This window comes from Coffea arabica, chromosome 2e, assembly GCF_036785885.1.
Source record: "Coffea arabica cultivar ET-39 chromosome 2e, Coffea Arabica ET-39 HiFi, whole genome shotgun sequence".
NCBI lineage: Eukaryota > Viridiplantae > Streptophyta > Magnoliopsida > Gentianales > Rubiaceae > Coffea > Coffea arabica.
This window is the reverse complement of record NC_092313.1, coordinates 5407700-5424874: the sequence shown is the minus strand read 5'-3', so window position 1 is coordinate 5424874 and position 17175 is coordinate 5407700. Positions and strand designations below refer to the sequence as shown.

General features: G+C 34.3%; 1 protein-coding gene across 1 annotated transcript; it reads right to left on the bottom strand.

The window, feature by feature from the left end:
- Positions 1-2612: 2612 nt before the first annotated feature.
- On the bottom strand, positions 2613-7369 carry LOC113730351 (jasmonate-induced oxygenase 1-like). Its single transcript, XM_027254984.2, has 3 exons — positions 6725-7369; positions 5665-5995; positions 2613-3135 (listed from the first exon to the last, which is right to left on the bottom strand). The coding sequence occupies exons 1-3, from the start codon at positions 7222-7224 to the stop codon at positions 2884-2886; spliced, it is 1083 nt and encodes a 360-aa protein (XP_027110785.1). The 5' UTR covers positions 7225-7369; the 3' UTR covers positions 2613-2883.
- Positions 7370-17175: the final 9806 nt, after the last annotated feature.

Genomic DNA, 17175 nt, shown 5'->3' with positions numbered 1-17175 from the left:
AAAATTATCATAATCTTGCATCGGTATTTCAATTAGGGTTTCAGTAAAACATTTTGATTCTGTTCCTTGTACTGTTTTCGTGACAAGAAGACAGTAGTGAATCGACTACTGGTGTTTGTGAGAGTAAAATTTGGCATCAGATGTAGGCCAAATAGGGAAAGTTCCTCTTCTGGTGGTATCTGTTTATTATGTATTGACTGCACTTTCCTGGCTTTTTTTTTTTTTTTGGCAAGTATGAGATCTTTAACTTAAAATCTCCTAACCACAATTCCTTTTCCCTTACCATCCAATCCACCCTCCCCTTCCCCACTTTCCTGGCTTACAGCAGTTTGTAGGGTCGGGTCTCTATCCTTCGTGTTAGTGTACAGGTTTGGTGGACGGCCTTGTAAATTCTAGTGGCTATGGGCATTTGAGCAATATTAGCCATTAGTACTATTTAAGCTGTTCATGTTCTCGCTCCTGGAGCTTGGATGTGGAGAGGAGAGGCCCCATTTGCCTTGCTCGGTTCTTGATCATTTCTTACTCCACTAATATTTTTTTTTTGTATTTAAGGGCTTCCGATTTTGTGAATCTATATATTTTATAGATTACAACCTCTGGCAGCTATATATGTATATGTAATTGTAACCTATTTTATTCTAAGCTCAGCACCACTTTCCTACTGATTTTTTTGGTAAATAAACTCTGAAAGATTGTATGTGCAATTCATGCTTATTTTCACTTTATAGTATGCTGCGCGTCCGTAAATTACTATTATGCGTCGTGAAACAAATATGAACTATGAAGAATTGAAGTGTATGAATAACCTCACCTAAGGAGCGGAAAGAGATGGGTTGGGTGATACAGGAGGGAAGAATGTAGGTGAGAGGTTCCGAATTTGAGATCTTTCACTTACGCAAAAATAAATAAATAAACAAATAAATAAAAAGAGCAACTGATTTTTTATTTTATTTTTCCTTTTGGGCAGGATAATTTTTTGTGTGTCCTACGTCAGTTCTGGTGTGCTACTACTATTTCCTTCTCCCGTGGTTGATTGGTTGACGGATCATCCGGTCCGAGATTGCCACTTGCGCTAAATAATTAACCGTGACACATTATCATCAGTCACTTCCAAGCCATATCACAAGATCTTCATTGATTTTATTCACCAAGCCTTTACCTAATACAATTTTAAAAAAAAAAATCAGGCTTCAAGCTCAGGATGGGTATTGACACGTGTTGCCACCTCAACAAACAAATGACTCAAGAATACCATAATCCAGAGACAACAAAAATAATGAGAATCTAGGAATAGGTACAGTAAAAAAATCTCAAAGCGTTGTACTTTTGTTGAACAAAACTAAAACTTGACTTGGACAGGCTAGCTTTGGATACTCTAAAAAAATTGTAAAGAGAATCTAGGAATAGGTATAGCGACACCTGAATGATTAATTATGTATGCGCATTCTCTGACTACAATTCCTGAACCCAAAAAAAAAAAAGGAAGCAAGCAGCAACTTTTGTACGAAATAGAAATAAAATAGTGACAAAATGCTGATGTCCAATATGCATGTGGTTTTTTTCTTTTTCTTGATAATATGCTTAAAAAATCGTTAGCGGTTGAAACTGCTGACTTCAACTAATTACTGAGACATTTTATGATTGTTATGTAGTATCTATTATTTGATAGTTAGAAAAAAATAAAAAGAAAAGAAAAAGGACACAATCACAGAGGAAGACATCAGCAGCGCAAATTGTTGATGAAGTATTGTCAACATAAGCTTTAAGGAAATAGGATTACTCATTATATATATACACATAGTAGTGTATCTTTTAGTAATAATTTACCCTCACGCACTCCTACTAGATTATAAAGGAAATGTATCTTCCCTTTTCTCTCCTTCTACAAATCTATATCAATTTTTAACTTCAAACTGGCCAACAATTTTTTTAAAGTTTATTGAATAAATATTATATATACGTTATCATGGTTAGATACACGACACATCTGTAAAATTTGGATTTTAAATTCAAATTCGAATTATGTGTCATACATCCTCTGTTAAAAGTGTATACACTATGAGTGAGTGTCTGAAAGATTAATCCAAGTTTATTACGCTAACTTTGCTAACACGGAGAGCTCCATTATTCTCATTGTTATATGGTAGGACTTGGACGAATGATTGATCAGACAGGGCTGAACATTAAAATTGTTCAGTGGGACTGCAACCTTTCAATTCCGCCAGTTCGAAAATTTGCAAAATAGAGTTGGCAATAATGATGTGGCGGCGGCACCGTACGAAAAGATTATTCTATTTATAATTGCATGTGTACTTGTTATCATTACAGTATGTGGTTAGATAAGCGAATGTTTTCCCTTTACAGCGTTGATTAAGGAAATAAATTGCCCGTAGTTGAAGAATCGTGACACGTTTAACAATTAAGCACAAACCTAACACTAAAATAAACATTTAGGCAGAATCGTAGAATTGTTAAACGAACCTAACACTAAAATAAACATTTAGGTTCGTGCTGAATTATTAAACGTGTCACGATTCTTCAACTACGGGCAATTTATTTCCTTAATCAACGCTGTAAAGGGAAACATTCGCTTATCTAACCACATACTATAATGATAACAAGTACACATGCAATTATCAATAGAATTCACGGATACATTGGACCGCATCCAACAACAGATAAAAGGAGCATTAAACTATACAGCACCTCTCGGATTTGCTCCTTTTTATATGGGAATCTAAATCCAATAATCCAACCTCCTGATTACAAGATCAATATACAAGTAAACCATTGCGTTTACATCAATATCAATGGATTTACAAATTAAAGTACATTGATTTTGGCAATAATTGATTAGTAATTTAGTAGGGATAATAGGTGGTGCTATCTTGGTGAACTCTGAGACTCCCCTAACTGTGATTTGCCCCGAGGACCCCTTGTCCTAATGTATAGTCTGTACTGGTCGAAGGTCATGGCTGGGTACAATGCTGGAGTCTCTGGCGTCACAAGCTCCTTCGCCGGTTCTATCAGCAAATCGCTCTTTGGGTTATAGAAGAAGGCAAGCGAGATGCGCTCTCTGTCCGAATTCACAATCACTCTATGCTCTACGCTCTTGTACTTGGCGTTGCTTAGCACCTGCATGGCGTTGTACTTGCTACATCGTTAAGTGATGAAGAAATAGTAGTAACAATAAATTAAGCAAGTCTTTGCAAATCTAAGACATTATCAAATGAGTGATCATCGAGAATAGACTATATAACTCAGTAACCGAAGGGTTTTTGCTAGTTTCTACGGTAGAGAAGTTAGTGAGGTGGCTATGAAATTCTTGATCGACTCTCAAACCCTTTCTTTCCTCTTTCCTCTTACAAAGTTTCGAGCCTTCCTTGAACCAGAAGACGAAAGTCTTTGTTCATTCTTTGAACCAGAAAAAGAATGCAATTGTTGGTGTTTCATCCCTTCTCTGCCTTCCTGAGTCTCCGCTGCCTTCTTACCAAATTAAAGAGAGGAATAAGGAAAAGAGCCATCAACAAAGAATAGTGAATTGCCCCAGGAGTTCGATTTCAATAACTCCTTAGGTAGACTTAGCCAATTTCTTAACCTACATTTAGATTTTGGACTACAGGACGGTTGATGCTTATACTCTTCAAGCAGGCACTGTTCCGGCGCACGTTGCATAAGTTTCTTATGTACAGTTTACTGTTTACAGCTAATCAAGTGCACTTGAAAATAATTAACTAGTTTTAACATCTACACTATATATAAAGTAAAGGGTGAGAGAAAGATTGGTGTAAAATTTTTTGTGTCACTATATGTTTTTGCTATACTACCTTGATAACTGTCCACTTCTAACTTCTAATATATCCTTCTTCTAACTAATATGTATTTCTTATCATGTGGTTTTTCAACTCTTTAGTAAATCTTAATTTTTATTAGCATAGTTATGAATTACTACTAAAAAAAATATTTGTTTATATATTTTATTTTAGTGAATTTTTACATATTTACTATTACAATATAAAACTAATTCTCGTGAAAATGATTTCAAATATAGTCAAAGATTTTGGCACAAATTTCTTTTATTAGTTGCATATATATTCATGCGTACCTTGAACACTAGTTTTAATAATGTGAACGGCCAAATCTAATAGTACTCCTGTACAGAATCACGAATTCACGATCATTTAAAATTAACCAGCAGAAAAGGGAGAGAGAGAGAGAGAGAGGAAAAGCAAGATTTTGGAAATATAATCCTGAAAAAAATGAACAAAATATTGAAAAGAGAAAATGGAACAAAAAAACTTTATAGAAACTCAGAAAACCAGCATAGAGCAGCATGAGCATGTACATGGACTCCGTCGCGTGTATGTATGAAATATAGACAACAAAGTGTTACGTCATACTACTAGTTTAGTAGTATCGGGTAGATATTTTGTTTCTTTCTCCAAAGCAAAATCTAATTGAAAAGTCTAAAAGAGGCTTTTACTCCAACGTTTGACATGTCAAACCTTTTCCTTTCTAAAGCAAATTAGGATATTTCAGGAAAGGAAAAGAACTTATCCGGTCCTACATGAAATGTCTCATGATGAAGTTGGGTAGTTTTGTAGGGTAACGGTTCATATTTGTTGTTAAGTATGCGTAAGCATAGAGAAATTAAGTGCATCTGTTTGAATTAAGACTGCAAAACAAAAAGCAATTTTGAATATGTTATAATGTGGCTTGAATCTTATCTTCATGTTTATAGGTCCCATTATAATTGTTTTCCTAATTTATGTATGTGAATGATTTTCTGCTTGTATACGATAATACCAAATGGAAATAAAAATCTCAAGCAATTTTCTCCTTTTAGAATGAAAAAAAAAAAAATTCTACGAAAAGTTACTTGTAGAGAATTGCAGCAAATTGAAATTTCCAAGCAGTAGAAGAGGAAATCAGGAAATCTCTACACGCGTCGCGCAGGTAATTCCAGTTAGGAGTCCAAAATCCAAATTAACTGAATGGAGTCGCATAATATAAATATAAATATATATAAAAAGCAGTAAGCTCCCAAATCTTAACGCCAGCTCGTTCCACCGACCCTCGACCAGGACCCACGTTCGTCATATCTGACGTCTTATAAAATCATTTAGGCACGTTTAAAATCTGTCTTGACCTGGTTCTATTTTCTTTTCAGGCTTGAAACAAAAGTCTAAAAAACAAAGAATCATAAATGAATGTCCGTATTCCATTTAAAAACAAAAAAAAAAAAACCACTCATCAGACCATAAAAACTAGGACCCCTCCATGTGCCTTTGTTACGGGAAAATCGGCGGATAAAGATTTTTGATTTGTTGACGTAGCTTTTATCAAGCATAGTTCTAGAAGTCACTGGGGTCATCATCGATCTAGTGATGAGATTTGAATTTTATATCTAACAGTTGGAGGTGAGAAAGACGTGAAGAGGAATGAATGATAAAAATACATATATAAAACTAGAAATATCTAGTGTGGTATCTGAATGAATGAGATAGGGTTAGAAGTTTTAAAACTTGATTATATATATTGATAAGTGGGCAAATAGACCTATATATTATTTTTAAAAATTTTTTTTTTAAAAAAAGAAGCCCCTGCTATGAAAGATGGGCATGACAGGTAATAACGTATAGCAAGTACACATATAGTTGGTACCTGAATTTGATCTCCGATATTGACTATGAAAGCATGCGGAGCTGGTTTAACAGTTGTCCACATGTCATTCTTGCGGACTTGAAGACCGGCCACATTCTCATCTGCCAAGAGCACGGTCAAGCCACCAGGGTCTGAGTGAGAGGAGAGACCAAGGGTCAACTCCGGTTGCGGGCACTTGGGGTAGAAATTCACTCTTAGACACGCTCCGATGTTTTCTCCTCCGAACGCATCTTGTAGAGCTTCGTCTCCCAATCCCAGGTTTTGGGATAGAATCTTCATCAGCGCCCCGCAAAACTTGACCACTTGAGCTGAATATTCATCAATCACTGCCCTAGTTCCACATCCAGCAAAATCAACCGAATTAATTAACAAACCACTCTCACCCAAGAACTTTTTGTTTGAAACGTAAAGATATGTGGACGAGTCAGTATTGCGAAATATACATCAATTTAGTGGAGTCCTACTAATGTTGCTTAGTTGTGCAAATTTCATTGGTTATCAAGTACAGAAAGTTATGACAGCCCTCTCCATTTTCGCCAAGGATAGATCCAAATGCAAAGAATTTATGAGAAGCTGTCGGGTGGCGTATCCTTTTACACATATATAAAATATATATACGCCCGCCTCCCGCTCGTCCACGCGGAGGGATGGATCACTTGGATATTGAAAAGCAGCCAACTCAGCTCTACTTCTCTTGTTACCACAAATGATAGAAGAGTAATTAGCCGCCGGCGACGTTTGGCCACCCTCAAAAGAAGCACCTAGTCTAGCGTTCAAAGTTGCATACCAAACAGGACAACTAACAGTAATAAAATCGTCCCAAGTACGTGCACAGTCGTCCCTTACGTACCATGATGTAAAGCCACACATGGAAACGGTTAGAAGATTATCCGTATATTCCCCAATCGACAATTAAAACAAAGGGCCTCAAGCAGTGGACCAGCTATATATATATATATATATATATATATATATATACATATCCTTATAGCCAGGCATCAAGGAATTAATACATGGATGATGGATAGCATATATATAGCTGCTAAGGGTCGTAGGGTACCTGAGATCGGAGGGAAGTGCAGGCCACTTGTTTTGATCCTTCAAGGAGGAAGGGAGATAATGAAGATAGTAATAGTCACCCCAGTCAAGAATGGCGCCTTTTTCGAGCCCCAGTCGGCTACCGTACCCTTCGTAGGTCTTGGGGGAATTGGCATAAGCTTGCTTCACTTCCATGGGCTGGTGGAAGAAACCATACCAGGCTTGTCTGGCACGGTCCATGAGCTGAGGGCACACCCCATGGTTCACCACTTGGAAAAATCCCCACTCCGTGCTCGCCTGGAAAATTTGTTCAGTTATGGCTGTACGCTTTTCATGGTCACCATTCAAGTCTCCCAGATCAATCAATGGAATGTTAACATGGGATGCTTGAGTTGCGGGGCTGAAGGAGGGCCTTTGGTCAGGGGGCTTGATGTATCTATCTGGAATTACTGGCAAGCCACTTTCAGATAAAGATTGGACGCGAACTATTGGTTCGGGCCAATCTTTCGGACTATTATTCATTATCTTCCAAGTTGCTTCCAGGGACAATAAAAGCCTACCATGTGCAATCAAGTGGACACTAAAAATCGAAATGCAAAGTTCCCCGTATATTGGAAAGAAGGGGGGGGGGGGGGGAGGGAGAGGGAGAGACAGAGACAGAGAAGTAAAGAAGAGAAAGGGAGTGGAGGTGGTGGGGAGTTGGGAATGTAGCTTGAAAGGGTGCGCTACAAAGGGAGGGGGGTCGTCATGATTTATAATAGGCGTGATAACTGATAAGAACGTGAAATTTGTGTTTAAAACGTGATTCTGTGTGGCTGTGGGACCGGAAGGATGAGACGGTCTTTTTCCTTTTCTTTTTTTTTTTTTTTTTGGGGGAAGTAGTAGTAAATAAGATGGATATCTTTCGTGTTAAACTTAGAGCACTACGTGTTAGACGGTATTTATCGAGTAGAATACTGGAGGCGTAATAGTGCTGACGTTGCCGACATGGAAAGTGATGGATTTCAATAGTAACAATTACGTAGTGTTTGGTTTGGAATGGAATTCAAAAAATCAGAATAGTAAAACTCACTAACCGTGTGTGAGATTTCGCATTGCATCTTGGTTTCCAAGTCCGATGAGCTTCATGCTATCGAAAAAATCAATTCGAAATGTAAACTATAAGATTGAAATGATAAGAGCAAAGCACCAATTTAATTCCTAAACTATTTTTTTTTATAGTTTATAAACTTTATTATGATCCAATTTTTTTATATTAGTGCGAACCACTTTATTCGCCTAACTATTTTAACAAAGTTGAAATAGTCCATACACTTTATTATGAGTCAATGTAGTCCATCAACCATTTTACTTAAACAGAAATCGTCCTTCACCAATATTTGCGTGGATAGTTTTGCCCTTATTTGGCTGATTTAGACAATTTATCAACGTCTGCACCAACAACCAAAGGCTAAATAGGAAATTCAACCATAACCAAAGGTTAAAACATATATTTGTTGACAAATGGGGAGCGGCATTAAACCATATAAAAGCAAAAAAAAAAATTGAGCTTCTTTTAGCTTTATTTCTTCAAAGGGTAATCACAATGTTAGTACAATATTGCAGCTTGTTGCATTCTCCTGTTATGTTTTTTTTTTCTCTTCCATTTAACCATGTACAATTTTCAACATGGTCTCATATTTGTAAACCAATAATGTAATGCTTTAAATATACGCAACTTAAGTAATAGAACATTGGTGAATATGGGTGAGTAAACTTCTTAATCAAGATATATACAGAGTATGCCAAATAAAAGCAAGCACAGTACATAGAAAAATCGATAAAATTGCTTTCATATTTTAATTTTCATTAAAAAAAATATGCGACATCAATGCACTATAATGTATAAAAATTAAATTTATCACAAATTCTTTTTCATTCTCCCTACCCCTTCCTATACCCTTTCCATCCCCTAAATTTATCAAAACTAATTACATATGTAAACTTTAAGATTGCCACAAATTCTTAAGAAAAAAAATACTATTTATAATCTTGTATTGGTATTTCACTTGACATACAAACAAGAATTATGTCCTTTTTTTAGTGAAAAACTCTTTTTTGTTGTTTACTATTCTCCATCACAAATAACCTTTTTAGATAAAAATGGTAAAAGGTTCAATCTATTTTTTGTGTAATCGAATTAATTTAGACCATTGGTTGACTACATTTTTATATTTTTATTTTGAATGGGAATTGCATATGTTCCGTCCCATAGCAAAATAAAAAAAAATGTATAATTGTTGTTTCATTTACTAAATTTATTATTCATTGTTAACCTGATAATTGGATAAGTTTCTTTCAATCGTAATAGTTTAAATTGTTGTTTCATTTTTAATTATTATTATTTCATGTACTTTTCTTTCAGCATAAATGGGAGGTCTCTAACTCGAGATCTCTATTAGTCTAAAATGTATAGAAATAGAAATGTAATATGTAAAATCTAGCATTTGTCTAAATAATCTCATAATTGGAAAACACAAATAATAAATATAGAAACCAAAGTAGATCTTGGAGATAAAGAAAAAAGAACTCACAATAGTAATTTAGATTAGTCTAATACATAACCAAAAATATATGTGGATCAGAAAACTCCTTTTGTTATCTCAAATGTTGAAGTCATGTGTATCATCAAGGTGTTAAGATTTGAAATAATTTAAATTTAGAAATGATGAGAATATAGTCTACAATCAAGATTTTGAACATTTTAGGAACTAAAATAAATAAAAAATCTACAAAAAAGGAATTGAGAGATTGGGAAGGATTTAAATTTTGAAACAATGAGAATATAGTCTACAATCAAGATTTTGAAATCAATTCATTACATTTTAGGAATTAAAATAAATAGACAATTTAAAAAAAAGGAATTGAAAGTTTGGAAATAATTTAAGTTTTGAAATAATGAGAATATAGTCTACAATCTAGATTTTGAAAGCGACTCATTAAATTTTGGGAATCAAAATAAATAGAAAATCTATGAAAAAGGAATTGAGAGTTTAAAAATAATTTAAAATTTGAAATGATGAGAATATAGCTTACAGTCAAGATTTTGAAATCAACTCATTACATTTTAGGAATTAAGATAAATAGAAAATCTACAAAAAATTTTATTGTATTATCATGTGCAAGGAAAACGAAAAATGCTACAAATTTTATGAAAAAATCTCATTATTGATTAGATTAGAATAGTCTTGAAATTGGATTAGTCATCGGGTATAATCCTACTAATGAAATTGAATAATAGGCTGTTGAAGTTGGATTTTGGTTGTTGGTATTATATGCTGACTATTGATATTCAACTCTAAATTGACCAAATAGATTTAAATAACAAATATTGTTTTAGACGATTTGAAATGACGGTAAATTGCCGATTTCACTTTCAATTCAAAATTTTGATCACTTGAACTTGTAGCTCTTAGTGATTAAAAATCTATTCTGATTCGGATTCAACAAACCGTGAAATTAATTTCGGTTCAAACCTAACTTTCATCCCTAATAACACTGCTGTGCATATAGTGGCTAGACATTTATGAGTGGAAACGTACTTGTCATATCCTGAATGTGATTACGGCGCCGTGAACAACTTGTTTTGATTTGCCAATTGGCAATTAGTACGGTTGCCAACAATTGAATTTGCTCAACAGTTGCATCACAAAATTGCGACCGACTGTTTTGTTTGTTTCCTTGACATTGATGCTTGGGCCGGACTGCTCCAAGGAAAAGGAAACAGCTTCCTGCAGATTTCGGTAACTGAGAGCTTTTTTTTCCTTAACCATAAAAATTAACTCGCACATTAAAATATCAACTTCCACTACCGTTCATCCAATTCTCTTCAATCTGGGACCTCATCTCCCTTATCCGACTTTGCTTTCGGATAACCTTCAAGGCCGCGTTTATTGGAGTAATTTAACATTGTAAAACTTTTGTTTCGTGTCTCCATCAGTATTCGATCCGGGAACCACATAAAAGTTTTTTCCTCTTTTAGGAAATACCCTGGTTCGGTTGAATTTTATCCATAAAAACGTAAAAGTATCCTCAATTCGGAAGTAAGTAATAAATGTCTGAATTTTATAATGAAACTGCCTCCGTATTGATCGTGTACTATAATGGGACGAATACAAAAGGACTTGTATATTTTGATCTGGAATGACTCAATACAAAGCGAAATATAACTTTCATTTCATTGTGGCCGCATATTTTTATGTGGACTAGATCATTTTTCTTCTAATTAGATAAAAAGGGAATGATAAACTATTCCGGACCCAAAGAATGGTACAATAATTCTATTAACCCAAAGCAAAGAGTCTAACACTTATATACACGTCACATAGAATGCTTCAACATGGACGGAAGTTAGGGTCGGGCAAGAACTGAATCCAACTATATATTTGAGTATTATTCTACAAGGTAGGGAAACGGTGGAATTTAAATAAAATGTGAGTGCAACCCTCACATATTGCCCTAGAAAATATGGGTTATTTAGTGAGAAAATCATCAAATAGTCCTTCGTATATTACATTATAGTTGTGCACCGTTCATATTTTTCATACATGAAATGATGATTTTTCGTCTCTTACAGATAAGAAAATACATATTTTTTATCTCTCGACTCAATCTACTAATATTCTTGACAGAAAAAGTCACGTGCAATTCATGCCTCACAAACTTTTGGAATGATATTAAAAGATCACAGGAAAAAAGAAAAAAAAAAGTCCTTCATATTTCTTTCTTCTTCGTCTTAATTTCCTAGTCGAAAACGTGGCAACAACCATGACTGCCTTTGGCTGCCGTAATGGTGGTGTCATCGTCAACTGCCACTACTTTCAATCATAAAATTTCACCAAAATTTAACTCCTTATTCAATTTTTCTTGCCTAGAATCTGATTTCTATATTAATTTTTTTGAATAAAAAATATGGGTGAAAATGGAAAAAAATACTAGCAAGTAGAATCTGATCCCGATATTAGTACTGTGTATTTTAAAATCATATAGCTAATAGAAAAAAATATTGGGGTGTTTTTTGACATTAGTTGTGACAGATTTTTTTCATCCACTTTTGTTCTTTTTTTTTTGGTAAAGATTAATATCAAAAATTAGATTCTACGCCCAAAAAAAAAAAAAAATTGAGCGGAGAGCTAAATTTTGGTAAGATATTGTGACGGAAAACGGTGGCAGCCGACGGCAACAGTATCAACATGGCGATTGGCGACTGAAAGTAGCTATGGCTACTGTCACATCCTTGACTAAGAAAATAGGACGAACAAGAAAGATATGTGAGGGTTTTGACAAAAAAAAAAAAAAAAAAAGAAAGATATGTGAGGGATTTTTTCCCTTTTTTCTACGATCTTTTGATTTTACTCCTAAAGTTTGCAAGGCATGAGGTGCACGTGATTTTTTCCGGTAAAAATATGAGTAGAAATGAGTCACATGGGCTAATAATGTGCGTTTTTCATTTGTAAGGGACAAAAAATTATTATTTTATATGTGAAAGAACAACAAAGATACAAAGTCAATGTATGAGAGACAAAAAACTCATCACTTCATATGTAAGGGAAGTCAAAAGTATAAAGTTAAAATGTTAAGAACTATTTGTATGATTTTTTCTTATTTAGTTAAAGTTTTGTTGATCACCTTCTGGAAAGCAAATATTTCAATAGCAACGTTCCTCACGGTTTATGTAAATTAACTAAAGAACAAAAGTGCAAAATTGTGGAAGTTGCAACCAGGTTCGAGCCTTTCGCCGATGCTCAAGGTGCCGCTGAGTCGGCTCTCCCGCACACGCCACTAATTATGCAATAAGGAGAAGGTAATAAAGAACATCTTCACAATCAGAAAGATATGAATATGGTGGATGTCAATCATTGCCCGTAATTGCTCCTTCTTCGCAGCAAAATCAGGACAAAATTTCACTTTGAGTCCTTAAATTATAAACGTATTTTCATTTAATACATAGATTTTAAATTCAGACGTTTTATCTCTTAAAAATGACACCCATCTCATTTTAATTCGTCAATTTTAATTTTGGACACCTTATTTCTTAAAGTATGAAATTTACTTCTCTTTATTCCTCAAACTTTGAAAATTGCTTGCTTACAATTTCGTTGGTTTAAATAATTTCATGGGTTGTTTTTTATACTTTAAGGGATAAGGTGTCCAAAATTGAAATTTAAAAAATAAATTGAGATGATTTCACACTTTAAGGTACAATTTTGTTAGTTTGAATAATTTCATGGGTTGTATTTTATACTTTAAGGGATAAAGTGTCCAAAATTGAAATTTAAAAAATAAATTGAGATGATTTCATACTTTAAGGAATAAAATATATAAATTCATAATTTAAGAACTAAAGTGAAAAAAACGTACCACATGAAATTTAGCTATCAAAATTGGCAAATATCAAAGGTAACATGCCTTTTTTTCCCCTAAGTGACAGGTCTTGAGTTTAAAATCTTTTACGTACAATTTTTCCCACCTTACAACCTAACTCAATCTTTCTTCTAAGGAAACATGCTATTTACATCATGTAACAACTTTACTATTTGGTTTCTTTTTTTTTTAATGTATTGACCAAAAAAATAAAGTCATCTCTAGGGCCAACTTAACTTGTAGGACAGGTGACCTTCAGAACCCGGTTCGATTATCAAATTCTCACCTTATTCCCATTCCCTCGTGAAGTTCGAAATCTTCCTTAATCCAAACATACAAACAAAGCTGAATAATTGCAGAACTGCCAAAGCACACAAACAAAGGCTTAAAGTTTGGCGGGGCGCTAGGTTACAAGTGGCCAAATACACCTATTGGGGAAAAAAACTAATCAACGGAAAAACTTAATGTCGGGCAGGTGGAACAAAAGAGGTTTACGTCAATAAACTCCACAGATGCCATGGGAAGTCAAAATCACGATTGTGTGTCCAATTATTGTACTCAAATACCGAGTGAACGTGAGATCGTCCTTCTCCGAACCAGTCAATTGTGCTTAGCCAGAGATTTGAATAGGATATTTCAGGTGCAAGACAAATGTAACGTATTTGAACAGAGAAGTCTTGCCCGTGCCACATCCATGGCCCATGTTTGGATTATGATATTCCGTAGAAAAAATTTCTACGTTTTCGTAAACATATTTATTAATTATTTTTTTATTGCATATATATCAAATCACTATGCTACAATTTTTTTATAAACTTATGAATGTGAATTCGAAAATACGGATAGGTAAGTCAATCACCTAAAAAATTTAACAAGAAATTATTCGTCTACTGGAGGATATTTGATATGCATTTCTACTTGATCTTATTTTTATGTTTTTTCACTTCATTTTTTTTAAGATTAATCTTTTATATACTGACAGTGTATACATTTTTACCATTTGATGCATGACATATAATTCGAATTTGAATTTGAAACCCAAATTTTACATATGTATTGTGCATCCAACCACGATAATGTATACACTGTCAGTGTATATAAGATTTACTTTTTTTTTTTTGTTTGACAAAATAGGTAATTACCAATAAAATGATCCGGTCAAGTTAGATGTAAGCTACTATGTAGTCTTTGTCATGCATGCATGTGGTTATCTAAACTAGATCTTCACAGAATTTGATTCTAAATTCAAGAGGGATTGTGAGGTAAAAATTTTCAACTGCTGAATTTAGTTGGAAGTTTCACCCCATTTCACTCGTAACCAGTTATGCACTGGGGAAGCCGTCAAATTCATCACGTGCGCATTTTCGTTTGTGTGAGACTGTCCCTTCAAGTATCTTTAGAAATTTTAGAGCGTGTTTTCAGTTATGGGACGATTGCACCGGTAATCAAGTTCCTAGAGAGGATACCTATTTCCTAGTGTAAAAATTTGCAAAATGGATCCGTAGGCAGGGTTCCAAACACAAAATGATTCGGTATAAAAGGAACCATGAGTGCTCATGGAACGTTTTAGATGTGCGAAATAATTGAAGGGTATGATTAATGAAAAGTACTGCTAGTTTTCTTTTGTAGCAGAGGATCTACTAAAAGCCATTACATACTTTATTTTATGTCAACTTTTCTTAAAAATGTTTTTTCTAGGCCTGTTCATACTTACACTTGGAAAGGCAGGCGGCTTAGAAATTGGATTAAGTAATCACAAAAAGCCAAAAAAAAATCTGAAGAGGACACTGAATCACTCCAGTCTCAGTCGGAGAATAGTTGAGAGAGGGATAGGATACTGCATTTACACTTTCTGAACTCTGAAGCTTCACCTCCTTCGAATCTGGCAATTTAACGGTGAACTATTTCTATTTGTCAAGTAAGATTAGAGCCATACAACAGTAATGATAATAATAATATTAATTTGTGGCAATTTTTGTTGTGCGGGTAAACTGTAGATATGTCTAATTTATTTTTGGTAAGAGAGATCTCAGGTATTAGTTCTTTTTTGAAAAATTTTAGTTAATTTTTTTAAAAGAAAATCTTCTTTTTAAGAGGGTACAATAATTGTGATTTTTGTGTTCACGTGCTAAATTAGATATAATTTAAGTATGCTAACGATCATTAAAAAAAATCTTCTTATCATAGTCAATCCATCTATCCGCCAGAACTTGGTTTTCTGTAACTCGTCGGAAGCCATCATCTATCCGCCCAAAGTTTTATCACATTCCGGATGCTAACCGAAGGCCCAATCAGGAGTTAGGTGAACATCTCACTTTTAAGGATACTTAACCGTCGGCGTAAAGGGGAGTGACGGACTTCTGTCGGTGTTTTGTCCTTGCTTCGTTAGTCAAGAACCTCACGGGTCCCTAAGAGGATAGTTTGGAACGCTTTGGTCAAGAACGTCTTGCTAGTACTTTTCTTTCAGCTAAATCCAGTACCAATTTGTATAGGGATAATTTAGAGGTTTCTGACAATTTCACTCTCCTCTCCTGAGATTTCTAAAATATCAGAAACCTCCCCTATTAGGTCATTGGAGTCCAGCTGTCCCATCAATCATGGTGAAATGACTTGATTACCCACACAACTTAAGAGATATTTTCCAATTATGTTCACATGATTCGTTAAATTGTTATTAACTATATTTAACATAAATAATGACAATTTATCAAAATTTTAAAATATTTCTAATATGCCATTACAAAAAGGGAGCCAAATATAGGTGCCTTTCTATGATTGATAATTGATGTGCATGAGTAGAAACAATAATTCAGACTTTAGTGATTTTTGTGGAGTAAGAGAAATGGAGTTTCTTTAGCTGTATCTAAGGATTTAGGAGACTTGACAAGGAAATTTGCTCTAAAAAATTTCTCACAATTTTGGTAATTGTGAAAATCTTAAGGTCAACATCTAAGATTTTTTTGTTCTTAAATTTTGAAAATTTTTATTATTTGATTGTAGATGTTAAGGTAATTCTTGATGGTCATACTTAATAGTAACCCTACAAGTGAAAAAGAATAACTTGAATCAAACAAAAAATGAAAAATATGCCATTATGTAGTTTGTATTATGTTAAGGGTAGTTAAGGAATTAAATTGTTTTTCTCTCCTAATACCAATTTTGTATTATTTTTGTATTTAAATTGGGCTGATTTGTTACTAGCTAATTAGTTTTAGGGGAGATTTCTGATATTTTGAAAACTTCAGGGGGTGGCAGTGAGATTGTTAAAAACCTCGGAGGAGGTTTCTGAAATTATCCCAAATGTGTAATTCAAAGTGGAGTACTTTCCAACTTTTTAATAACGTTAACGTCTTTTGTTGAATAATTCCTCTGTTTCTGCTAACTCTTCCTATTACTCTTTCGGCCGTTTTATTGCTCTCTTAAGGATTGATTATTGGCACCGTTAATTGGATGGATGTTGGGGGAACAACAGCGGAAAAGATAAGAACACACTTATACGATGCTAATAATTGGTACACTACATGGTAGCATGACTTTTAGGGGAAAAAAAGAAAGAAAGAAAAAAAAAAGAGAGAGTAGAGTGCATGATTGGATTGGATTGGATTGTTGAGCGACGGGCAATTCTTAATGGTGGTGGCGGCCTTGCGGCTTGCGGCGGCGGGACCATTTCAACTGTTATTATCGACTAATATATATATATATATATTTTTTTTTTTTAAAAAGCAGCATTAAATTATTAATAAATCAATTTTTGTTCCCACGCTTAACCGACAACAGGCCAATTCATCGCCAATTATATACTACATAGGTGGAAATTTTAAACGAGTATTCTTGTTGACCCTTTCTTTCTTTTTTTTGGCGTCAACTTAAAAGGAGAAATCAGGGAATAGTTTAGAAAATAAATGTCCATTCCTACGACAGTAGCCTTTTCATCGTCGACCGCTTATTCTTAACAACCGGACAACAGCCGCTTGCGTTTTGCTTGATTTCATCGTCATCAAAGCCAAGTGGACGAAGAAAACGATAAAAGGCTAATCGGTACATTGCTCCAATGACCAAATAAATAAATGA

Bases quoted from the DNA above. Each gene is read 5' to 3' on its own strand.
- LOC113730351 (XM_027254984.2), bottom strand. From the start codon at position 7,224: ATGAATAATAGTCCGAAAGATTGGCCCGAACCAATAGTTCGCGTCCAA. The intron at 5,996-6,724 runs GTACCCTACGAC...ATGTGGAACTAG, and splicing joins GCACTTCCCTCCGATCTCAG to GGCAGTGATTGATGAATATT. The intron at 3,136-5,664 runs GTACCAACTATA...AACGCCATGCAG, and splicing joins ATATCGGAGATCAAATTCAG to GTGCTAAGCAACGCCAAGTA.